This window comes from Platalea leucorodia, assembly GCF_965183815.1.
Source record: "Platalea leucorodia genome assembly, chromosome: 2".
Classification (NCBI taxonomy): Eukaryota; Metazoa; Chordata; class Aves; order Pelecaniformes; family Threskiornithidae; genus Platalea; species Platalea leucorodia.
This window is the reverse complement of record NC_138824.1, coordinates 72,869,689-72,896,489: the sequence shown is the minus strand read 5'-3', so window position 1 is coordinate 72,896,489 and position 26,801 is coordinate 72,869,689. Positions and strand designations below refer to the sequence as shown.

Below are 26,801 nucleotides of genomic sequence, written 5' to 3'. Positions count from 1 at the left end.
ATATGACCAATACATTTCACACTCTTTGAATATGTCACCAAGTTGTTCCCAGCACATAATTTGTTCTGTCTTCTCCTGCCAGATTTCCCATTGCCAGGGGGCATAGGAGTCTCTGACCACCCAGTATTTGACACGCTGCAATAATTTACTTTCTCCCATATACATAGGCAAAACCAAACAATGAGGCAGAATGACCACCTTTCAAATTCAGGAGCTTTTGTTCCAAAAATACAAAACATACATGCAGTGCATTTATTAGATTCTTATATGACCATTGTACACAGCAGCCTTTGAATGTCATTGTGAACAAGAGAAAGTCATTGCTTTGAAGAAGTTAGTATAAGAGCTTTAAGTAAATTACGATATTAATAGGTCCTGCATTTCCAAGTCGTATTAAGAAAAAAATTCAGCCTAGTTTACAAAGAGGAATACTGTGCTGAATTCAAACTTGAAGTTGCACAAGCAGCCACAGTAACCCATACCTCCATAGCTGCATAAACAACCAGCTTGCTTTCTAAATCTGAATGCGTTGCTGCAGAACTGAGGAATGTCCTGGAGTTAAGAAGACAACAACAACTGACCAACTGTTACGTTTTGCTAGGTTCACTACCGTCACACTATCACACAGGCTCTTTCTGTTTCTGCTGCCTTTATACATGCAGTACAGCTATGTACAACTTCTTCAAAATTATACTTTAAGGCTAAAGATTGTTGATAACTCAGTGAAAGAAAAGTAACCACTGAAGAGATGATGAATTTCAAATAAATATACTGATAGTATGTGACGACTCTCATTAATTCCATATTATGAAGCTCTGTATATTCAATTGACCCTTGAAACATTAATTCAAGAATTTTCTTGAAAATAGCTTTGCTTTATACTTATTTTTTCCTAGGATGGGTGTTTTACCATTCAAGATCTACCAGCATTTTGTGGTAGACAACACAGAGCATAATATTGCTTGTAGGTTTGTTCTTCTCTTGAACAGACACAAAAGAGCAATCCGAAAAACAGAGCTATAGCTGAAAACAGAACTAAATCAGCAATCAAAATAACCTATCCCAGTGGTATTTATTGTCTCTTTCAAAAGCTAGTATTGATGCCATGACCGGCAGTCCAGATAAAAATCTTTGTCAGCAAGTCACTTACCATATTTATTGATGATACAGGACCAATGCTGTTGACATAAATGTCAACATCAATAACTGTTGGTTTTACTGTGGAGAAAAAAAAAATATTTAATATTATTTTGCAGAAAACATAAGTAATCGCTTCAAATATTTTCTTCCCCAATACCTGTAACATCTACTCTTCAGGTAGAACTACTGAGAAATATGGATTATGTATTTTTCAGGAAGACAAGGTTCTTTTCCTCCTACCCAACAAAAATTGCCGTAAATTACAGCCTGTACCACTTTATCATCATGATCCCCATATATCTCAGCAGCAATTTGTTAAAGTAACTTTCAGTGCTAAGCACAGTGGCTCAGAGTCAAAACCTAAGATGACTGACATGAAACTAGAAATAATGCAGCATATCACTTTTTCCCATTGCCTCAACATGCAGGTCCTTTAGCGTGCTTGTTCCACACCAAAAAATCTTTCCAGATTTTCTCATCTCATCAGCCCTGAAATCATCCTAACTTAGAGTAAAGTCACTATGAAATCCATTTAACTAAACCTAAGCAACTCTTCTCCTTTCAATTTAGACTCATTCCCTTCATCTCATGTTGCCTTTGCACTCATTCATTCGAAAGTTTTTGAATTTGATTTGGTTTAGTCAATGCAAGTTTCTCACAAGATCTTCCATGTTTTCAGACTTCCAGGATTTAATAGGCCAGGACAAGCTCTGTACTCCTTTCTTTAGCTGAGGCCACCAGGATTTATCTTCCTTTTAGCATCTTTGGTGTCAGTGTACCTGCTGAACATTATTCAGATAGCTCTTACTGGTGACACAGCCTAACTCTAAAATAATGCCACTCTTACACTGAAAGGCATGTTGGTTTTTTTTACTTATAATGCCCTCCTTCTGACCCCACAGGGTATACATTAACCTCTAAACTGAGATCTAAATTGGTGTTTTACTTTCTCCAGGGTTAGCCAACCCAAAACTAAGTAAGTATAAATCCTATTCTAACCTGCATAGTCAGAACTGTCACAAACTTGGCCCTAGTAGGCCAACAGCTTCTGTTATACATCTCCCTTTCCCATAGAGGCACCTTCCCCTCTCCATGGTCTTCAAAAATCTCCAGAGAGCAATTCAAACCATTGAAGTTTGGGAACTATGCTGAACTTGGGACTTTTTGCACCAGCTCCCAAACCCCCTAGAATGAGGAAATGCAGGTACATCAGCCACTCAAAACTCAGAGAGCTTTCCTCAGGGAAGCTACTGAGCAGAGAAGTAAGGAACACTTAAATGCTACGGTTCTGTGGGAAGCTTATCTCAGGTGGATAACAGTTAATTTGTCTAAAGCTTAAGAAGCCATCCAGCACAAAGCTGAAAATAGACAGGAATCTTCACATGTAAAGATGAATAATTTTTGCCTGCATCCCCCAAATTTCAGACTAATAGTGGAATGCTGAGGAGTTTTAAAGTACCTGAAAAGTTAGATGGTTCTGAAAAAACAAGCAGGCTGGCCTGTCATGTAAGACTCTGGTATGTACATATCATTAGGAAGACTAGATCTAATGTTGCAAAAACAGACATTAAAGTGGGTAAAAATGGTTAAAGGTGATAACCATTCTCTCTAATTCATTAAGTACCACACACTTCTTTGACTGCATATGGTCAGAACATCCAGGGTTATTTAAGGTCATGGTTTCAAATTGTCTGAAGTACTGTCTTATAAACTTGAATTTTCCCTTCAGCAAAAGAAAATCTGAACTCAGCTGACAAAGCACAACTGATTAATGCAACTGTAATTGTACCCAGCTAATAACTAAATAGGAGTCTAGCAGCTTCTGGTAATGAGACTTGCCTCAAAATGCAGTAATAAATGTCATTACATAGGAATTGATAATAGTGGGGAACTACAGCTAGCTCTTTTACCAAGATAGCATACATGGAATAAAGGGGTCTGATCTTTTTAGGGCTTATGCACATATGTAGCTGGAAGTTCAACACTAAGGAGTTCTGGTGAACATTAATGGGACTAGACTTAGTGATGCAAATTGGCATGCAATTGAATCTTGGCAGGATCAGGGACAAAGTTCAGAACCGGAACACAGTGCTTGGAATCCATTTTTGTTTAATCATTGCAGTTAAGTATATAAATAGATTATGAGATGATAATTTCTCCTGAATGTGCTGGGCCAAACTCTTTTCCAGTGAAAAATGAAGCACTGCTTGTTAATGCTAAAGAGAATTTGGTCTTTCTCACAGTAAAGATCTAATCTTGAAACAGAAGAAAACTAAGCAGCAGCCACTTCTTATGTCAAATTAAATCAGCATCTAGCCTCAGACATTCCCAGTGAAATTCAAATTAAAAATTAAAAAAAAAAAAATTACAGGTAAGCTATTATATCACTACAACAACAAAAAAGACCGAAAGTTCCTTTGAATGATGTTTTGTTTTCCTAGGCAGAGGCAGAAAATACAATTGTAATACGATTGTATGGTAAATATGTGTTCAGGTTTTGAAAGAAAAGACAGAAGAGTACAGTTCTTGTTGCACATGGTCTCTCATGGATATAAACAGATATAAATTGGGAGAAACATCAGGTATAAATTATCATGGGATTTTATTTTAAAAATATCAACCTTAATGAGGCAAAGATTTTAAGATTACTTCATCTAAAATGCATTATGAAAATGAAAATAACTGAGTCTTAAAGTTATCGTGTCTTATTAGAAAGAACTCGCCCTCCACCAGTCTTCAAAATAAACTAAGTTTCATGGAAGACATCAATAGTTACATTACCAATTATTTCAAGGCCTGCTCAGTTTTTCTGTATACTACATGCATTTGTGAACACTCAGTTCATGGACTGATTTAAGCCATGCATGGAGTTGCTGAGCTGCAGATGGAGCTTTTTTTCTTCCACTCCTCACAGCCTTGTTGATTGAACAACGAAAATGTTAATACCTCACTAAAAGTTGACAATAAGATTACAAATGGATACTCAGCTCCAGTACCATTTTGATATTGGCATCAGCCCAAAATTGTTCTAAAGATATGTCAGAAACTTAGAAAAATTACTGGCAGAACAATGTATATATCACATGCAGAAGAGCAATTAAAGGTTGTCAACAAATGTACCAACCTTCTCAAAGTTCTTTCAAATATTCTTTAATATATGGTAGTTAACTTTCCCTAAAAGACAATGTAAGCACATCCAAGTAACTGCAGTGTTATGCTGCTACACGGTGCTATCTAAGGTTAGCTAACTGCTTATCACAATCATTTAATCTTCAAACATGTTGGTTTTAATTGAGGAGGGGATTTTTCAAACCAATCAAAATACTTGCAAACAAAACTAAGGTCATGCCAGTATTTAGCTAATAATCCCCATCTGATCCAAATGCCATGGCTTTGAGACAGACAGAGTGGTTATACTCCAGTCAGCCTTGTGACTATCCCATTGCAAAGACACATTCGAATGAAATTTGTCTACAAACTTTAGACAGTTCAAAAGACGCCTAGCCACAGGAGTTTCAAGTTCAAGGCTGCCTGCAAAGTTCACTTAAGAAGCCAGGTGAACACTTAGACAGTTAGTGTAAAGCTAGGTCAGGTATGTCTGGACAACAACAAAACGCAGAAACAGCTAGAATAATGCCCTGATCACAAATACCTATGCAGGCCAACTATAGGATTTGTGTAGTCCTGCTTTATAGATTTACACTGGTGAAAAAAACAGCACTTGAGCTCTAATCCCAATAAAATCCACGAATACTTTATTCTTGGACATATGCAAGCTGATCATGTGTGTAAAAAACTTGGCAGATAAATCAGGACAATTTTAAAAGACTTTTGAGGAAATGAACAAAGGGATTGTTATATAATCTCACAAGTCACAAAGGGAAAAAATCTGCAACAAGTTCCTGACATTTTATTATGCTTATTTAGTACTTTAAATTATCCTGTCCTTTTAAAATAGCTCTTAATTTTTGATAGATCTCTGCTACTCAGAATTGATGCTTTCATGAATGAAACCACTTTGTTTGCTTCCTACAGAAAGCTTCCTCCACATTTGAAGTCTGTCCAAATAGCATTTATGTTCCTGAACAATAATAAATATTTAGAATTATTTTTTAAAGTTTAATGTCTAGAAATATTTTTATTGGAAGCTAATTTAAACATGAGTAGAACTAGCTGAGCTCTCATAAATTTTAAAATAAAATTAAAATTAATTTTTGTTGAGAGTTAACCTTTCTTACATTGTTCAAGCAACTCCCAGGTCTAAATTATTCTGGTTTTACTCCAAACAGCAGTGGTAAAAATGTTATAGATCAATATACACATATTTATAGAAGCAAAGCAATTAGCACTAGATTTTTAGAAGGCACGCAACCACATAACAAACACAATATGAGCTCTATTCCAGAAATACATAGCCACTTAAACTCTGTCTAAGTTCCACAAGACTTCTAAATGCAAAAGACTAATAAGATTGGCTCTACGGTAATGAGATATTTTTTGAAATTATTCTATAATGATATTTTACGTTCTCTCATTAGCACATAAATTGCTATTTTTAAATTGGGATAAAGCTGTAATAAATCATTACACAGTTATCGGTAACCATAGTAGTAGTGATTATAGTGTTAATGTTGACTTTGCATTAGTGATGATGACTATTAATATTTTCCTACATGACCTTATAGGCAACATCTAATTACCTGTTTGTTCCTGTAAAAAAACCTGCTACACTAACAAGTCACTTCTCAGGGGTAACTGTGGTCAGCTAAAACTTCTATATTTTAGGACAAATTACCACATTTGAAGAAAGACATAGTAGCAGGAAGTACTGAGTCCCCATCCCTGGAGGTATTTAAAAGACGTGTAGATGAGGCACTTAGGGACATGGTTTAGTGGTCGACTTGGCAGTGTTAGGTTTACAGTTGGACTCAATGATCTTAAAGGTCTTTTCCAACCTAAATTATTCTATGATTCTATTCTATAATTCTATGAACGTATCAGTGAGGAAAATAAAAAAGACTCATTCTTCCTGCATAGAAGAGAATGGGCTTGAACAACAGATAGAGGTCAAAGCCCTCCACTTGCTACAGCCAGACAAACTCTCACAGAACTGTCATCCCTATGTTTTCAGGATCAAACTGTCAAAACGGGACTGCAAATGAAAATCAAAAGGATAATCAAAAATTGGGTGCAGACTTGAAAGAAAGTTTGGATGACAGCAATACCCAGATGAGAACACAGTCCTCTGAACAGTGTATTTTATTCACACACTAGATTTTGTAGCCATTCTGTCCGGGAGCATGAATGACAGCATGCACATAAACAGGCTCCCTCAATTCACTACAAATCACTTTTATTTTTCATATCCCACCATCACCATCAATCATCCTTCAGCACTTCTATCTTTCATTTACCTTTCCCTAATGCACAAGCTGTAATTTTTCCAGTATTATGTTGTTTGGGAATGAAAACTGTAGATCTTAATGGTTAGGCTGGTTTTACAATCAATCCCTAAAGTTTCCATTTTTGTTTTATTTATATTCATAGGAGGGGGGAGTTCCTATGTGATATCATAAGACTGAACAATAATAGAATTTTTTCCTGCAAAATCTAGCAAGCTAGCAACCAAGGTCTGGATGAACAATAGCAGTCATAAGAAAACCATACAATCACAGAAAAAAGCAACAATAAGTTTTCCTTGTTTAAAGATGACAAAATAATTTATTAGTTTGTGCCACAACCTCAAAATGGCAACTGTAGCACTGTACATCTGCCCAATTTACAAATACTTGCTCAGAACCCTCTTTATTAAAAAAAAGACTTCTAAATACACTTCTACACTTGCAAGAGCCAGCATAGCCTAGGTAATCGCAGAAGGAAGGAGAGAGAAGAAAGGTAATTTAATTAACTAATTATGTAATTAATATCTCAGACTTTTCCTCACTCTTACCTAAATTTCAATGATGGCGCCCCGAAAGTCTGTACGCTATACTCCCAACTCAGATTTCGTAGGTAAAGTTATGGAAAAGAAGAGAAAATAAGAACTAGCAGCTGCTACATACAGTTTTGGGTCCGACAGTTTAGATGAAGAGTTTGGCAAACATTAACTGTCAACCAAACTTTCCTTCCCACGATGCCACTCAAGAAAAATATTCAGTCTGAGTTTGTATCAAGCCATTTCAGCAACTAATGACTGTCAGGAAATAAAACTCTACATAAGGGTTATCTGTGTAAATGAATTATTTACATGCACAAAGAGAAGGTTGTATTGTAAGGGACCTTGCTGTTAAGCGCTCGGGTAAAAGGCCTCTCTCTCCCACACAAAACCAGTACATCTTTGTCAACCCAACAGACTACAAGCAAGACATAAGTATTGCAAAGACACAAGTGGCTCATTAGAAATGAGACAAAACAGCACTTTTATGTGCAAAGACCTGTATTACTTGGCTTAAATTACGAGATTAGTTTCAGAAAAACAAAGTGTTTGAATACTGAAATATTTCTATATATCGAAGTACTGTAAGCTTCAAATTAAAGTGTTGCTTTCCAGCGTTGATTTAAATTAGGTGTTCTAAAAAAATGAAACAAAAAGCAAAAAATAAAAAACAAACCCATTAAATAATTGAAACAATAAAACCACATGCTTTTTTTTTTAAGCAGAAACATTAAATAGGAGGGCTTCAGAGTCACTGCATTGGAATAAAATTTCTTTATGTATTCTTTTAGTATGACACATTAAGAGTTCTACCTGAGAGAAGGATGAGTAAAATATAGGGTGTTTCCCCTGACAGTTGCAAAGCTATGAACCAAACCAGGTCAGAAACTAAAGTCAGAAATTCCCCTTTACTCAGCTCTATGGTTAAGCAATTAGAAAAGCAGAACGTAGGCATGAAAAAACTCTCTGTCACAGCCTATCCTAATCAGAAATGTTTCCATGATAGATTTTGAAAGAGCCTATGTTTGATGCACTATACTGGCACCAGACGAGGATGAGGTGCAACCAATCTATTTATTTATGTCATGTTTTAAAACTCAAACATGGATCACAGTTTTCAAAATCTAAAAGTGGGACTTCGGAGTGGCCATAGAGTAGCTTACCCCTCACTTATTAGCCTTGCTATTAATATTCTAGAAATGTTCATGGCAAAGTCTGCAAAGAAGGGCAACGAAGCTGGTGAAGGGTCTGGAGCACAAGTCTTATGAGGAGCGGCTGAGGGAACTGGGGTTATTTAGTCTGGAGAAGAGGAGGCTGAGGGGAGACCTCATTGCTCTCTACAACAGCCTGAAAGGAGGTTGTAGCCAGGTGGGGCTCGGTCTCTTCTCCCTAGTAACGAGGGATAGAATGAGAGGAAACAGCCTCAAGCTGCGCCAGGGGAAGTTTAGTTTGGATATTAGGAAAAACTTCTCCACTGAAAGGGTGGTCAGGCACTGGAACAGGCTGCCCAGGGAAGTGGTTGAGTCCCCATCCCTGGGGGTATTTAAAAGACAGGTAGACGTGGTGTTTGAGGACATGGTTAAGTGGTGGACTTGGCAGTGATAGGTGAACGGTTGGACTTGATGATCTTAAGAGTCTTTTCCAACGTTAATGATTGTATGATTCTATGAAAAGAAAGCATGAATTACTGCAGATGCTAGAGAATTAGAACTCCTGCAGACAATTAAGAAATCCCTTCTATCCTCCCACCTAGAACAGAGATTGTTCTCGTTTGCATTGAATACCAACCCTTTTCTCAAGAATATTCCTCTCCTCGCATAGGTGTGCTTATACATAATGCATGGGAGATGACTGGCACTAAAACAGTCTTCATATTTACTGTCTTACTCATGGAAATGGACAGTTAATGGATTTCCAGTTCGGTGGCTGAATCAGAACAAAAGTTTTCTGAAATAAAGACAATCCACTTTCCCCAAAAAAAGAGAAAGGGAAGTATTAATGAGAACAATTAAAATATTTCTGATTTTTTTCTTATGATCTTTTTCAACTCCTGAGCTCTCAATATATTCAGCCGTGTTTCCTAGCTGAGTCTTAGCCACAGCACTCTGCATCCTCACCAATGGGTTATTCAAGTTTCTTCCTCCACAATTCTTCTTCCACAATCCAATACCACAGAAGCTGGATCCAGGACTATGGCTTTCCCCTCCTGAGTGCTGCCATAACACAAGCACAAGTCACTCCGTCTCTCCTTCCCATTGTTGTACTACCTTTACACACTGGTTAGCTCTACAGGTACAACTGTCTATAATCAATCCCTGAGTGACAACTGTCTCTCTCACTGCTTCCTGTTACATCTGATACTGTCTCTCGTAGGCTAGCACAAAAAAAGACTTACAGCAGAAAGTAGTAATTTGACCTTGCATGACAGTTTACAGCTTTCTCTGTACTATGATCTGGGAAATATTTTGATCTGTGAGGCAATAAGCAACCCTCTCTCACCACATATAGGGAAACCTTGCTCGAGCTAATTTAAAGAGTATCAGGTGTGGCAATCAGCAGCTAGCAAAAATAACATGACTGCCACAGTGGTAATAGCCTGTGGTGCACTTCAGGGTTCATTTTTGTGTAGTCTGCTAGGAAGGCAGGTCAGACAGAAGAAAGGTTGTGATACTGTTTCAGAACTCAAGGTTTTCCTTAGGATTATGCTTGAAAATGCACATCTCCTTTAAAAAGCAACAGAATAAAAGTTGTGCCCACTCACCCAACAGATCTGTTCCTTGCATACACTGAGAAACTGCTTAAATTAGTGACAGAGAGAACTTTTAACTGCTTAAAAAGAGAACTGCTGTTAAACGCTACCCAACCAGCACAGTAAAGCACGTGAGATAGAACTTAGTCTTCTGTGTTTGCCGATACAAATAAGCCCACCTATTTCTACCAGCTACACTGGTACAAACCTACTCAAGGTACTGAGAGCTGCACAGCTGTTTGTGAGACTGCTCTGGTCTTGAGAAATTTGGCTAATGGTTATAAAGATACTTGGGGAGCAAAGAAAACCAGCTTGACTCTCAAGACAGCTAGAACTGGTGGAGTCAAAAGATACATAGGCATTAAATTAGTGGGTGTACGTATGTGTGTATATACATATATATACACATATATACATATATGCATATACACTTAAATACTTCAAAGTGAATTTATTTGGGCTTATAAATACACAGTAAATACAAGGGACCACTAGAGGCTGTAGGGATCAAATAAATCTAGAAAATCCAAGAGGAATCCAAGAGTTATTGCAGGATAATCAAAAAAAAAGGAGGGAAAAGCAGGCATTAGTGGTGAAAGCACCTCAGAACACAAGCTGATGAAGCTTTCTTCAACACGTGCAATTCAGAGCCTTCCCTAATATAATGATACATTTGAGAAACGGAAGATGCAAATATGCAATAAAAATTATCTTACTACTCTTTTCTACCCTTACAGTGAATAATATCAGTAAAATCAGTATTATTCATGCTTGTTCTGTCTCTCCCATAATGCTCTTGCCTTAAGTGTGATTTGATGTCAGCTTGACTTTTTTTTTTTTAAGTAAGAAGGCAGGCAGCTTAGAAACCAGGTGCTAGAAAATATAGGAAAAATAAATTACTACAATAAACTACCACATTTATACAAGACTTCTATTGCATTAAATATGGAATTTGGCCTTTTCAGTTCTGGCTGACCATTACAAGAAGTATCAGTTGAAAAACTTGCTGTCAGCTAAGTATCTCTGAGGCACAGGAACTTCTGTCTTGTGAATTTCTATTCCTTGATTTGGGTTTTTATCTTGTTTTAGCTTTATTTCTAATATTTATGATCACACTCTACTTTCAATTTCCCTGAGTAGTCTGAGTACACTAGAGTGTCATCCCTTCTAGTTGGCTTTTCTCTTACCAGCATTATTTTGCTCCAGCCTCTGAAATAGAAATTAACTGAAAGTATTAAACTTTCCCTGGCAGAATATAAATAACTGCAAAGATCATTGGTACAGCCTGAAACGCAGGGGAAATAATCTCTATGGTTTTTTCTATGATTTTGTAGGCATTTTTTAAAAAACAGAAATTTATCACTTTCCTAACACCACTTTCTCACATTAGGAACATCATGGGGAAAGTAGCGGACAGCCGTTCTGTCTGTTTGTACCTAACAAGTGTGTATAACTCTTTAGTCTAGTCCTGTTGTGTTCTGGGGAAGGTATTTCAGGAGCTGGGGAAAAGGGTAGGTAATCACAGGAAGGCTGGAGAGCACCTGGTCAGACTGCAGGATGTATGTTTTAGAATATCCTTTGCACTTTAATTAGAGTGCTGATGTAACTGACTGCTTGTTAGAGATGCTCAGGGAATAGTTTTTTCCTCTAAAAATTACTGGTGAAATAAAATGTTTGCTTTCACATGAGCAGGTTGAGATAAAGAGGGAAGCTTGGAGTTTAGCTCAGTTTATGAATTAATCTTAACATTACCATTGCCTTGCCATCACTGAAATTTTGGCCCACATTAGTTATTGCTTCTTAATGAACAAGAGGCAAAAAGATGTGAACCTCATGAGGTTCAACAAGGACAAGCGAAGGGTCCTGCACTTGGGTTGGGGTAATCCCCGATATCAGTACAGGCTGGTGGATGAAGGGATTGTGTGCAGCCCCGCCTAGAAGGACTTGGGGGTACTGATGGACGAAAAGCTGGACATGAGCCAGCAATGTGCTCTCGGAGCCCAGAAGGCCAACCGTATCCTGGGCTACATCAAAAGCAGCGTGGCCAGCAGGTCGAGGGAGGTGATTCTGCCCCTCTACTCTGCTCTGGTGAGACCCCACCAGCTGCGTCCAGCTCTGGGGTCCTCAGTACAAGAAGGACGTAGACCTGTTGGAGAGGGTCCAAAGAAGGGCCACAAAAATGATCAGAGGGATGGAGCACCTCTCTTATGAGGAAAGGCTGAAAGAGCTGGGGCTGTTCAGCCTGGAGAAGAGAAGGCTGCAGGGAGACCTTATTGCGGCCTTTCAGTACTTAAAGGGGGTTTATAAGAAAGAGGGAGATGGACTTTTTAGCCGGGCCAGTAGCGATAAGACAAGGGGTAATGGTTTTAAACTAAAAGAGCGTAGATTCAGACTGGATATAAGGAAGAAATTTTTTACAATGAGGGTAGTGAAACACCGGAACAGGTTGCCCAGGGAGGTGGTAGATGCCCCATCCTTGGAAATATTTGAGGACAGGCTGGATGGGGCTCTGAGCAACCTGATCTAGTTGAAGATGTCCCTGCCAATTGCAGGGGGGATGGACTAGATGGCCTTTAAAGGTCCCTTCCATCCCAAAGCATTCTATGATTCTATAAGATCTTTTCTTTGAGGTAAGCAAACCAGCTACCGAAAGGCAACTCTTAAGACTTAATGCTCTTTATGCTCCAAATGAGTACTGCAGCTCTGAGCCTGGTCTAGGGTGAGATTTTCTTCCCCCTACTACTAATGTCACATTTCAGAAACCTCTCACATACTAACTTTTTTGATGGGTAAGGTGACTTTCACAATGAAAGAAAAAGATAGCATATTATCTTCCACATGTAAAGCTCACTCAGGGAATGTGATTGGCAAAACTTTCTACTTTGGAAGAATACACTGTGACAAACTTCCTGTCTGTTTAAGGCAACCTACATTCCATATGAAGACAAGCACAAAATGACACAGGATAATAAAAGTAGCTTTTATTTTCCAGGGCTCCACTGTGGGCTAAGCTATCCATTAAGGAAGGTGAGAGGGAAGGTTTCATTAAAGTAAACTGACTTGGAACGAAATATGTTTTGTCATATGCTATTTAATTGACTTGTGGTTTGCTTCATTGTTTTGGGTTTTTTTTAATGTTACTTACATTTTAAATCAGTTAATCAAAAATAGAGCAATGGCAAAAACCTGGTTTATTAATAGAACCTAAGTAAGACTGAGATTTTTCTAGCTGTAATTATCATCATTCTACTCTGTGGCCTGTTGGCTTGCCTATTATTTCTGTTCTCATTTTATTTAAAAAGAGGAAGTAAAATTTCAGGGCCAGAACTTAGTCCTACTAAATATCAGAACTTAAGCCAGTGTGACATGGTGGGGGGCGGGGGGGGGGGAGCGGGAAGGCAGGGAATCACTCTTGCACGGTAGTACGCCTTACTGCACTTAGAAAATGTTGCATATCCATTGAACGGGTCTTCACTTCAAAGGACTTTGAAACAAACTCCAGAGTAACTGCCTACGGAAGAGATTTTAAGACCTTCACCTTTCAGAATGGGTTTACTTGTTATCTGGGACTGGTGCCTTTTATCATAGAATCATAGAATCGTCAAGGTTGGAAAAGACCCTTAAGATCATCGAGTCCAACCTGTTAACCTGCCTGGTCTACCTCTAAACCATGTCCCTAAGCACCACATCCACATGTTTTTTGAATACTTCCAGGGACTGTGATTGTACCACTTCCCTAGGCAGTCTGTTCGAATGCCTAACCACTCTCTCTGTGAAGAAATTTTTCCTAATATCTAATCTATATCTCCCCTGGCACAACTTGAGCCCATTTCCTCTTGTCCTATCACTTGTTACTAGGGAGAAGAGACCGACCCCCACCTCACTACAACCTCCTTTCAGGTAGCTGTAGAGAGCAATGAGGTCTCCCCTCAGCCTCCTCTTCTCCAGACTAAACAACCCCAGCTCCCTCAGCCGCTCCTCATAAGACTCGTGCTCTAGACCCTTCACCAGCTTCGTTGCCCTTCTCTGGACACGCTCCAGCACCTCCATGTCCTTCTTGTTGTGAAGGGCCCAAAACTGAACACAGGACTCGAGGTGCGGCCTCACCAGTGCCGAGTACAGGGGCACTATCACCTCCCTGCTCCTGCTGGCCACACTATTCCTGATACAGGCCAGGATGCCATTGGCCCTCTTGGCCACCTGAGCACACTGCTGGCTCATGTTCAGGCGGCTGTCAACCAACACCCCCAGGTCCTTTTCTGCCAGGCAGCTCTCCAGCCACTCCTCCCCCAGCCTGTAGCGTTGCCTGGGGTTGTTGTGACCCAAGTGCAGGACCCAGCACTGAGCCTTGTTGAACCTTGTTTATAGCACGCAACAGACCCATGATTCTCAGCCCTGTAATTGTAGCTGGTAAAAAGTGAGTGGAAAAGATGCTTTGTCTCCGTAAAACACTTTTCTTTTTCATCTAATCAGTACACCGGTATAAGCTGTTCGGTGTGAGGTGCTTTTTTTATTTTTTTTTTTTTTTTTAATTCCAAAAGGAGTGTATGTTCTGTGGTATAATGGAAAACTGCCAGATGCTACCATTAAAATGAAAACCCTCACAAGCTGTGATATTTATGGAGACAAGAACTCTGCCAAGTGTGTGGCCACTGCGGATGCAGTCAGACATTCCCCTGCTGGTAGTACGCTGCTTTGTTTCCAAAGACCAAAGGCCCCTTTTAGCTAGACAGGTCCTGTTAAGGTGTCAGGTTGCTGATAGCCTTCACAGGGTAACTATTTTGCCTAATACATAGGTTGTTCAATCCACTCTTTCAAAATCCTGGCTTGGAACCTTGCAGGTAATGCCTGTGCTGCTGAGTGTAGATTGAGCATGTGATCTGACCAACAGTCATTTACATGAAAGCCTAGGCTAAGTAAAAGCCCGCATAAGAAAAAAAAGAAAGGAAAGAGCAAGTCCTTGCTTTTCATCTTAGCATTGACATACACACTCTTTACAGTGGTTTAGAGAGGCTGGGCAGGGGAGGAGGAAGAAGGGTGGCTGAGTGTCTGTTCACAGGAGTATCATTCACTGATGGATATACTCCTGGCCTGGACGTAATGTGATTACTGATGTACTCTGCCCATAATATGGCAAGCAGGCACTCAGAATATGCCTGTACAGTGCCAGGTAGCACCTGGACATACCTGAGCTAGCCGAAACATCGGTTGTCCTGGGAAGGATGAAAGACCACAGAAAAGTCACTGCCTGGGCCAGCATGCACTTCAATACCTTCTATTTGCCACAGTCATCTTCTCCCCATGGCCTTTGGCTTACAGAAGTGTGTTCCCAAGTGATCAAAAAATTGCAATCCTAACCTTTGAAAGTGCAAAGAAGTTAGTATCTTCCTAGGCTTTTCTGACTGCATTGAGAGAGAAGATCATTTCTTCAGGAGCAATGCTAAAGTTATCCTCTGTTAGAAATAGTGGCTTTGCAATAAAGGATTGGAAACCTGAGTGAAAAGCAATGTGGCATGAAACGGTGAGTGTCCCCTGTCCTGGGGGACAGCCAATTTGCTTACAGGCAGCACTGCACAAATGTAAGGCCCTAATAAGTAGCTGATTGCATGTTACTCCTGGATTTAACCCTCAAGGTTTTTTATTGACCGCACTTCCACTTGATTCTGAGAATTACTTCTCTCTTCCTCCACCGGTTTATTCTATGCTTTCTATAAATGGTCCACTGCTTTTTTTTCCTAGTGCTTTAACTGATGTGTATTATGCTTTTAACTGATTTGTATTAATACTGGGACATTCAGGGCAGGAACACAGTTCAGTTGCCAGGACAAGTCAACCATCTAGTTTGGAGGATGGTTCCTTCTCTCAGACGGAAAGGAAGATGTGCTTGTGTGTGAGGAACCAGCCAGCAATTCAGAGGAGTTAGATATAATGCCTGATTCTCTAACATTCCCCTCGTGTCCTCCTTGACAAATGCAGCAGCTCCTCGCCTTCAAAAGAGCAATGTTATTTATCTCCATCAAAGGTAGGAGAGGAGGGAAGAGGGACCAGCGAACAAAGCAGAGGTGAACTAACTTCTCTAGCATCTGAACAACACTCAGCTCAAGTTCTGAAATAGCCAGATTCCTATCAAAGAGAAAAATGGCCTAGGACTGAGATGCTTGATAGAAGCAGACAGATGTAGTTGAGAACTCCAAAATCTCTGTTTGGTACGATATATGAGGAGCTGTGTAATTTAACTCCTTTCTCTAAAACAGGATTTATGAAAGTTTGTGGAGAGACAAAAGGAATTATTTTGGTAACGATGATTTTCCAGTGCTGTAAGATATGTCTGACCTCTACTGATTTTATGGCAACTGACGTGGGGACTTTGAATGATTACTTTGCCCCCACATAGGCATAATATAATTTACTCTGCCTGAAGTCAGTGATCTGAGGACACTGTGTACAAAGTAAAATAAAAAATTTGTCTGAGAATGTCTTCCAGTTGTTGATATGGATGGGGAACTGCATTAAAGCACTTCTCCATCAGATATTAAAGATCAGCTAAATCCAGTATGACAAACTAAGTAGAGAGAGAGAGAGAGATAAATGTCACTCTGTGTTAAAAACAGACACATCTATCAAATATGATCTTTGTAAATACTATGGAAAAATCAAAGTAATAGCTATGAAAAAAAAAAAAAAACCAACACTTTCTTTTTACTTATAATCAGTGGTAGGAATTCTCCCTCTAATCTCTGCAAAAATTTAGGAAAAGCAAATTATATTAGGTGGTTGTTTTGAGCTTTTCCTGTTCCCAGTTCATTCTGAAGTACATACAAGGTGCAGTAAATGTAAATGACAAATTGTCTCTGATTTCTGTCATACAAACTTGCTGTGAAGAAACTGAACAGCAGTTGTGCTATAGCCATTCTGATCTAAGGATGCAAACAAGGCAAAAAGGGCATAACGGCAAAAGGTAAAAAAAATACCAGTTTGAAACACACAACCTCATTATACAAAAAGGAAAAGAAAATAGCTCAGAATGGTTATATGCAGGTATCTACTGGCTCTTATGTAAATTTTATACCTATATGTAGTAGTACTGCTCACCAGACACTTCCATTCTATCAGATGTCTTTTGGAGATAAGATCTGCTCATTCGGGGAAGAAAATCTCTGGAGTTGCCCTATACACAGGCAAATCCTAGTGCCGCCTTCTCAGCATTAAGGAACATAACTTTCGTGATCACATTTTGAAGGGAGTAGATGCACATTCTTCTCTTGCTGTGTCCTACTTTTTGTTTTTAATATGCTGAGTTTTTGATTGCTCCTCAGGGCGTAAGTTTTTCATATGCATGGATTGGATGACAAAAGAGATAAGTATGTTCCTAACTCTGCCAAAGACCTACTGAATACTTTAGAGCTAGCCCTTCCGTATCTCTACACAAGGTCTGTACAAGCAAACCGGAGTTCAGCACGCTAAGTTACCACCACATCTTCTAGTGAGAATTAGCATTTTTTAAATATTGACTTGGAAATGAACTTCAGCCTAAAAAACTTAATCTCCACTTTCACAGACATTTGTGCACATTAACCAAAACATAATACGACGTCTTTTCTGCACCCATAGATGCTTTTCTTCACCCGTGCAGAAAGAAATACTTACTTCCAATATCTGGGCGTAGCTTTTTGTCATACTCTCTCAACAGCTTGTTTAGTATGAGAGTCACATCTGTGTCTTGTGTTTTTGGAGCTAAAACCCATTTTTGGTTAGTTGTTCCATCTTCATATTCATCCTCTTCAACCTTTCTAGAACTGCAATAACAAATCAAACAAATAGATGTTATTTTATATAACTAAAATCTGAATTTACATTCTGGGTAAATCTCCACACTGATCAGAACAAGTTTTAAATATCTCCCTTGGCTTTGCAACTACCCAGCCTGAGGCTGTTTTTGCAACAGGATGTTACCATTAACAGTTGTTGAGTATCTGTGGATAGGTCATCACTGAGAATTTAGAAATTGTCTTCTGCCAGGCTCTCAAAAAAATATACTCTGGGAGTTCATACAGCTATCAGAGTAGTATTTTATATCCTCTATTTTAACCAACCTATCCTGACTGGTTAGTTTACAATACATTCTTATGAAGTGTGAACATCTGCAGTATTATTTTATTAATACATCAAGACAACTGATTCATCTCTTGCACAAAGGCTAATAAGAGTATTAAAAATTCAGATCTTTTAATACTTCCTGATCATTTTATCCTATTAATAAATTATTATATTCTCAGTGCCTGAATTTCAGTTTAATATATTACAAGGCTTAGAATTAAGAGCTCGCTCCTTGAATTTAAGATGAATTATCACAAGCACACAAATAAATTTCATAAATTAATCTGAATTTCCCTGCAGTTTTAATAACATTTAAAAAAAAAAAAAAACAGTACTGGACCAAGAGTTGCAACTTCTTTCCTTCACAGGTGGATTATTTTTATTTTAAGAGCATGTTAATACAAAGGTGGTGAAACTACAGTTTGCCCAGAAATCACAGCTAGAGCTATTTTCACGCAAGACTAATTTCATTTGTGTGGCTTTTTGTGCACGAACAGTAAAATGTTGATTTGAAGATGTATCTTTTGGTATCTTAGAAACCAAATCTGTTTGATGCCTGGAGAAAATCTATGACAGTTAAACTGAGATGAAGTTATCAGGAGAAAAGATAACCTCAGTGGTGGAACCTACAGCAGTAATCATGTGTTGCTTCGACCTGCAATTGCCCTGGTGATACGATATCATTTCGCAACGTTTTTACAAAAATGTCAATAATTATGCAAGGTGCAAAGCAACGGAGAATCAGAGGCACAAGCCTTGCTTATTCATGGGATGTGCTACGTGCATCAGAGCAACCTCCTTTCTCTCTCTCTCTCTCTCTCCCTCTCCTCTCCATAATGACACTAGTGTCTTTTAAAAATATCTCAGATGTCCAGAAGACTTGATAGACATTCTATAGTAACAGAAAAAAAATTGAACAAAAGTATAAAAATTTAATCACAGAGCATCATCAACCCTCAACATTGCTTGTAGATCACCATTCAAGCATTTAATGAAACTTTTAATTGAACCTGCTCTACAGCCAATACGCCTCTAAGGATCAGCCATGAATCACTTAACATGGCCTCACAAATTGTGAGTGCTCTAGGTACGATTTCTATATAAAAATAATTGTGAAACCTAGCCCTTGAGGACTTTCTACAGAGAGAGATCATATAACCAAGTTGCAAAAGTAGAGAAAACTTAGGGGAAATTTCGAATAGACGAGCATTCCTTCTCTGTTAGTGAGTTGTATTTTTTAAAAACTTGATCTTTTTTGTCTAATTCACGCAATGAGCATTAAAAAACCCCAAGAGGATTTTTTGGTTTTGTTTTTTTTTTCCCTCCCTCAGATTCATGACAAGCCCTGTGTTTTAATACTGCAGTTACAGAACCATTCTCAGAGGAGGCACCGTCTCCAAACATACGTGGTTGATATTTCACAGCTGAAACGCTGCAGTCGTGCTGAATTGCCAATAGGAAAGGAGAACAAATCATAGGTCTTTTTCTGCTGCACCCACCACAACTTTACTGGAGCCATTCAGACTGCACGTGGAAGTGAGAACTGAGTTCAGGTAGGATCAAGATTCCCATTTCAAGGAGCTGCTTCTTTAAAACCAGTCACTAGGAAGAGTCTAAGCTCTGACAGACCTTTTAAATTCCCTCACTCTAGCAGCTTGTTTCCTAGAAAGTACCTCCAGGCAATGTAAATTCCTACCCACCTTCTAGATTAAGACTGGGGGTGTGAGAGGTTTCACAGTGAACCAGATTAATACACTAGATACGTATTTGCAAGGTGTTTTGTTTTCCTCCTTAAGAGTTTGTTATTTCCCTTCCCTTGCTTGCCTCTACACAATTAGGCAACTTGAAGGCACCTGAGGTTGCATTTTCACCTGTAGCCTTACTGATGACTGCCAAATTCCCAGCACATTCCTGCTACCCACAGAAACAAGCACGGGATAATGGCAGGCCTTTCTCAAACTGGGGAGGAAGAAGGGCTGCACACCTTCCCCAGCCCCCTCAGGGGCCACTAGTTTAGATCCTGTGAGAGAGGAGGCAGTGCACAAACTGCAAAGGAGGAAGGCTGGAAAACCCTGAGAAGTTGTGGGGAAAGGATTTATTTCCTGCAACACGTGTGCCCAGGACTTGCTCTTGGGGGCTGGCCTGAAGAAGCCTTTAGTTCCTGTGAGGGTTTGGGAGAGAAATGCCACTCGGGTGTGGGGCAGGCTACCGAGAAGGAGAACACGGTTAATAAATAGGGAAGGGAAGGGAAGGGCCTCTGAGCACACCTGCAGCCCGGTTTGTGGCGGATCCTGTGGGGGACGCTGAGGTGACACCTTTGGCTGGGTTATGCGGCTGGGGCCCTTCCCAGTACCCTGGACAACCACCGGGACCGAAGGCGAGCCTGGTCCAAAAGGTGACGGCTGCAGCTGTCGGCTGGCCCCCTCTGGTCCCTCACCGCCCGCCGCTACAGGAGCGCCGCCGGGGAGACCCTTCCCCGCCCCTGAGGCGGGTTCTGGGGGTGCCCGGCCCGGCCCGCCACACGCGCCCCTCCCGGGCCCCTCCGCGGCAGTTAACGCCCGCCAGGCGAGGCGGTTTAGGGCAGCCGCTGCCGGCGCCCCCCAGGCACCAGGGCACCGCCGTCACCCCCAGCTGGCCCCGGCCGCAGGGCTCACGCTTCCCGCGGCTGCCCTCTCCCTCCTCACGCCGGCCCCGTCCGCGGCGCCCCGGACGCGGGGCGCGGAGGGAAGCCGGGGCTGCCGGCCGCCCCGCGCCTGGAGGGGAGCCCGGACAGCGCCGGGCGCCGTCCCGCCGGGTGCCGGGCCCCGGCAGCCGCCGGAGCGGGAAAACTTTCTGCCGGGCCGGCTCGGGACAGAGCCCTCGCGGGCGACCTCCGGCTCCAGGCGCGGCCGGGAGGGACAGCGGCGGGGCCGCCGCGCCGGCAGCTCCGGCAGCGGGGCTGCAGCCGGCCGGGGAGCCCGGCGGGTCCCGGGGAGGGAGCGGGGGACGCCGCGCTTGGGAATGAAGCCCCGGCACGGGGCGGGGGAGGCGGGGGAAGAGCCCGCTGTCCTTGCCGGGCGCCGAGTATTTTGCAAACTCCGGCGAGCGGGACTGCAGCCCGCAAGCCCCGGTGCGAGGGGAGCGGAGAGGGGGTGCGGGGAGGCGAGGGGAGTGCAGACTTACCAGGCGTGAAACACCGAGAGGAGGAAGAAAACCGGCAGGAGCTTAGCGGACATGATCTGGGCAGCGCCGGCCAGGTGAGGGGTGCGGCAGGATGAAGGCAACGTTGCAGGATCTTCAAAGGGAGAGCGAGGCAATGAGGTGAAGCTCTCCGCCTCTCTTCCTCTGTACTCTCAGCTTTATACCCTGAAGAAAATACCCCCTTTCACACCGCTCCGGGAAGGGAGGGGGGAGGCGAAAAGGAAGAAAAAAAAAAAAAAAGAAGAAGAAGAAGGAGTGGGACGAGGGGGAATCCTCAGCGGAGCGGCTGCCAGGGCCAGGTATAAATCAGGCTCCGCGGTCTGACAGGTGTTCAGCGGGCACCGGGCTGCGGCGCTTCCCCCTTCCCGGCAATCAGTTGCCAGCAGCCGCGGCGCGGCCCCTCCCGCTCCCCCGGCTGGCGCTGGCCGTGCCCCCCGGGCTGTGCACAGCGCGGCGGAGCCCGGGCCCCGCCGGGCCGGGCCGGGCCGGGCGGAGGGCGGGCTGCGGCTGGGGCTGGGGCGGGGGGGAAGGGGCGCACCTCGGCCCCCGCCCCGCGGAGCGCCTGGCCGGCGGCCAGCCCCGGAGCGCTGCCGGGGGCCGCCCCGCATCGGGGAGCAGCTCGTTCCCGCTCCCTGCCCAACAGGTACCCGCCTCGCCGGCGCGGGAGGGAGAGCCGGGAACTGAACGCTGCCCCCGCCCCGGCGGGCGCGCACACGGGAGAGGGGGAGCAGCAAACTCGCCGGCAGCGGGGATTTCTTCCCACCATCACCAGCCCGATGCCCCCGAGGGGGCGGCTCCGCTGTTTTGGGGGGCGCCCCCGGCCCCAAACCCCGCGCTCACTTGCCGAATGGGGCCCTGGAGGTGCTCTCTTCAGACGGAGGGAGAGGGGTCGGCGCTGCGTCTGGTCTCGGGGTGATCGGAGCCACGGGCATCCCGATGTACAGACAGACGCGGACGCATGTAATCGGTGCGGCTACAGAGAGGGACCTACAGTACAGTCTTCCGCAGACAGCCAGGCAAACATACACAGCGCAGCGTGCGTGTGTAGGGCTCTGTATCCGGCTGTATGTGTGTAGAAGTTTGCGTGCTCTGTACGAATGCATGGATACGCATATATATGCATAAGGTACGCCTATAGAATGTGTACACAGAGAGGGAAATGCAGTAGACCGGGCGACACGGATTTATGTGCATATTGGGAACTTTAGAACAAATGAGGATTTTCTGCTGTGAGAACTCGGAAATGTGACGGCAGCCAACTGTATTCAGGGCAAAAATAGTTTGGGTCTGGACATCGTGTGTCTTTCTACTCCACTAAGAACGGCACAGGTGTGATTTTTATCGACTTCAATTCTCCAGGTGCGTGGAGCTTTGCACCAGGCGTCAGAGTAATGAGAATATTCCCCTTTGCTTTCAGAATCGGAAATGACAAAATTTCACTTACATGACGGTAATCTGGAAACAAAAAACCCTGCTAGCGGTACAATGGGTGACCGTTTTACTGTGCTCAGAAATCTCGGAAGCACAAACCTTTGCTCCCTCCTCCCTTAGACATAATTTCCAAGTTCTGGGGGAGTCGTTTTTAATTATGACATTAAAAAAAAAAAAAAAAAGGTTCTGCTGGAAGATGCAGTCTTGCTTTTAGAATAACTCCTACATGATGCCTAGAAGAGCTGGCTAGAGACACTTCTGTTCCCGAAGTTATTTATTGAAGGAACGAGGCAGCTTAGGGAAAATCCGCTGTGAGCCAGGCAATTAATTCCCAGTCATGCACTTTAGGTTTTTTTCAACCTGAACGTCTCTTTACTAGATTATACAGCAGTTCTTTCGTGTTGACTTTGGCTAATTGCAGTTACTGTGAATTGCTAATAATCACTTGCTACAAGACTTGTGCTCTTTTCCGTCGCCAGCAGAGAAATGCAGGTGGACTCCAGACCGCCTGCTGGCTTGAGAAAATAAGGGCTGGAACATCGAAGGGAAGGGAAGGGAAGGGAAGGGAAGGGAAGGGAAGGGAAGGGGAGGGGAGGGGAGGGACGGGACGGGACGGGACGGGACGGGACGGGACGGCGGGAGCTCGGGGGTTGCCTGGATTTCACCAGAAACAGCTGTGTGAAGGCGCGCCATTCTTCAGGCGCCGGCCGGTTAAGCAGCACGCCGGGCCGCCGGTGGGAAGTTTGCAGAAACCCCGGCGCTGCGGGGCGTGCGGGAGGCGGGACGGGGCGAGCGGGGGGAGCCGCCGCCTCTCGGCTACGAGAGAAGCTCCCGCCGGTGCCGGCCCGGCGGCACCGGGCTCCGCGCTGCCGCCGGCACCGCTGCTCGCTGCGGCCGGGAACGTTTTCGGGCACCCGAAGGTTTCCTGAAGGCTGGTGCTTACGGAAACATCACTCGGGGCTCCGGGGTCGCGGTACCCGCGTCCCGGCTCGCAACGCCCGCGCGTTTGGAGAGCAAGGACGGGAAGCGCCCTGCGAACAAAGAGGGGTTTCGCCATCGCCTGCTGCCCCCGCGCTGGCCACATATATCAAAGTGCGTGTATTCACACACACTCAAGTCTAATAAATAAAAGCCTAACCCGTCCGCGGCGCCCCTGCCGCCGAGCGCGGCAGAGGAAGCTGCCGGGGAGATGCTGCAGCGGCGGCCGCCGCGGTCCCGGGCGGAGCGGGCTGCGGCCGCCCGGCCGGGGGGCTCTGCCGGCAGCGGCTGGGGCGGCCGGGCCGCGGCAGGGGCAGGGGCCGCCTCCCCCCCTGCCACCGCCCGGGTGGGCGGCGTAAGGAGGCCGGATGGCACCGTGGGGAAAACACCCGGGGGAGAGAGACACACCGGCGGCGATCTGCAAAGAGCGATGGCGAGCCCGGGTCCAGCGCCGCCTCCCCGGCCGGGGAGCCGGGCGCTCGGCAGCCCTGCGCCGCGGGGACCCCCGGCCCCCTCCGCTGCCGGCCGGGGGTGGCTTCCCCGCAGCGGCGGCTCCGCCCGGCGCCGCTCCGCCGCTTCCCCCGCCCGCCAGCCGCGCCCCGCCCTCGCCGCCTCCTGCCGCGGCGGCGGGGTCCTCTGGCGGCGGCTGCGGGAAGCGCGGCGGGACGGGACGGGACGGGACAGGGTTGTGTGCCCCCGCCTCCGGCCAGCGGCAGAGCGCTCGGTTACCCCGTTCGGTGACCGGTGCTGTATGCAGTCATCGAGCCATCCAGCCCGCCGGGAAAACCCTCGCAGCGGTAGGCTGACTGCTCCTCCCTGCCCTTGCAGCGGGACAGCAAGCCCCAAGGCTCGAGTGGAGCTTTATGGTTCACTAATTATTGCCTCCTTCTCCTCAGGCTGCAAAGAAAAAGAAAATGTAATGCTTAAGATTTTCTTTCTGTTGTCCTCGGTGGGCTATGTGTTAATGCCAAAGGAATTCTTCAGCACCACCCTTTATTATACCTCATCCCTCGGTCATGCCTACATTTCCTCTTTTCTTCATACTCGCGTGCTTTTCTTCATACTCGCATACTTTTCTCTTACTTTCAAGCACACGCTCTGCCTTTGCTGAGCCTTTTCAAATCGTGTATTCAGGTAAGGATCATGATTACCTGGCACATGCTTTAACAAAAGAACATTTTATCACACCCTGTAATAATACCAAAATGTTTGTATTCTCTAGCGCAATAAAACGGATCCACATTTTAACTTACCTTTCACTGCATTTTCACAGTGGACAACTATCATTTCAACCTCAGGGACACCAAAGGGATACGTTTGTGGTATTTCTTGTGCAGAGGGGAAGAAAGAGCCTCTGAAAGCAGCTGTGCGGGGAGCTAGTTACCATACCTAAAAGGGAAATGCAGAGGGAGGGAATGGGGCTCACAGATCAAGTGTCTCACTTGCTAGAACTGGGTGCTCCCTTTCTAGCACTGAACAGGTTCTTGAAATTGGGCACCTCAACTTTTCTGTGATTAAATGTTGAAGGAGAGTCCTCACTGGTGGCTTTCCTGGCATCCCAGTGACTGAGGCTGACACCTACACCACGAGCAGCACAGGAGGGAACTGGGGCTGCTCTGAGACAAACAGGAAAGGGCCCGAAACCTGTCTCCTGCAGCTCCTGGAGTCCTGCAGCTGGAGGCTTATTAGAGATTTATTAGAGCCTAGAGCCAGTTTATTCTGGCTGAAGGTCTCTGTCGCTCCCCCTGGGAGCACTCTGCTTTGTACAAATAATTAAATCTGCCTTGAGGTAGGAAGTTGAACCTCAGAGACACTTTCTGTGTGCCCTCAGCTCTGTCCTTCAGCATGGGGCTCACCACTCTCTTTGGCCCACAAGCAGGATATGGAAAATCCCTCCTGATGCTGCCGTGCCGCAGCTCTTCAGCAGCTTTGCTTGCAGAAGCACGGGCATCGCAGGCAGGCAGGCCTGGACCTCTGGGGCCTGACGACCCCTGAGCAGTTGCTCTGAGGATGTCAGTAACACCAGCCTGCAGTGAATGAAGAACTGAGCCCAGATCCACTGAGGCCAAGGTTGCTGTGGGTGGCTGATTCCAGTGTTTGTTATTATATATGGTGACAAGTTATGTGGTATTTTTTTGTCCTATGTGTAGTACATCAATTTTTCCCACCTACATATGCAACTTATCACTGTTGGTCCAGTGCATTGCAATCTATCGGTATTTCTCAAAAACTCTTCAAATTCCTCTAACTGAAATGAGTTGGTATCTTCAATCAACATTCTTAATTTCCTTTTCACTTTGTTTTTCGCCAGGGCCAATTTAAATAGCAACTTTTAAGACATGATGACTGTGAGAAGTGGTAATTGCTTTTGAGGACAGCAATGAAAAGGCAAATAATGCAGCACAGAATGGGACACATGCTCGAGTCTAAATTAGTGGTAATCCTAGGAAGCTCCTTCAGAAGTCCTTCAGGCTTCATAAAATCTGACTTCCATTCTTTCTGTCTTTCTCAAAATTGAACAAATGCCCATAACAAAATAGTGGAAGATGCAAAATTGGTAAGGTGAGGGTGTCATCTGAGACTGTCACTATGCGATGGCCATATTGAAGTGACATAACAACATAAGAATTCAAGCCATTTGATCAAACACTCCTTTAGAATAATTTAGGGTCCTCTGAACATTTCAGTGTCAATTCCAATCTGAGGAGGAAGGGTGTTAGGGGAAATATATCCTTATTACAAAGAACTTTATCTCCAGATTTAAAAAACAAATAGCTGTGCAAGTGCTACATTCATCTTGTCTGCATAAACTGAATAGCAAAGCAGTTTCATTCAGTTTTCTTGAAAGTTTAATTTATACGTTCAGCAAGAATTTTTGAAAGACAAGATTATTTCATAAAATCATTTCTTTCTCAGTTTTGTACAAATATGTTCAGTTATTCCATAGAGGGCATATTCCATTTAGAAAAAAGCAGAACGCAATTCGAGATAACAGAAGAGGGCTAAGCTGTAGAAAATACATTGTTGCCTAAATTCATCCTTGGAGTAAGCTGGCATAGCTCAAATATCAGAAATAAAAACCTTTGCCATTGTATTTGACTTGTTCTTTTATTCTTAATGGGCGCAAGTGAGGAAATTTGGCAGTAGAACTGCACACACTTACTCTCCATGCTGAATTGTTGTAATTCACTTTTCAACTCTTTTTTTCATGAAAGCATACAGGAAAAACACAATGAGAAGCAATTCCTATTTATTACTCTCTTTGGCCATGACTAAGCTGTGAAGTAGATG

The 26,801-nt window shown here is 43.7% G+C and overlaps 1 protein-coding gene across 1 annotated transcript in view; it reads right to left on the bottom strand.

Annotated features, from left to right (window-relative positions):
• GABRG3 (gamma-aminobutyric acid type A receptor subunit gamma3) overlaps window positions 1–21,136 on the bottom strand; it is a gene marked incomplete at both ends in the record, with an annotated part of 327,025 nt that extends 305,889 nt beyond the window's left edge. Inside the window, 3 exons of the mRNA XM_082337813.1 lie at window positions 1,151–1,218; window positions 17,472–17,620; window positions 21,084–21,136. Coding sequence (XP_082193939.1) covers window positions 1,151–1,218; window positions 17,472–17,620; window positions 21,084–21,136 — 270 coding nt within the window. The remainder of the gene's footprint in view (window positions 1–1,150; window positions 1,219–17,471; window positions 17,621–21,083) is intronic.
• Between the last annotated feature and the right edge of the window lie 5,665 nt (window positions 21,137–26,801).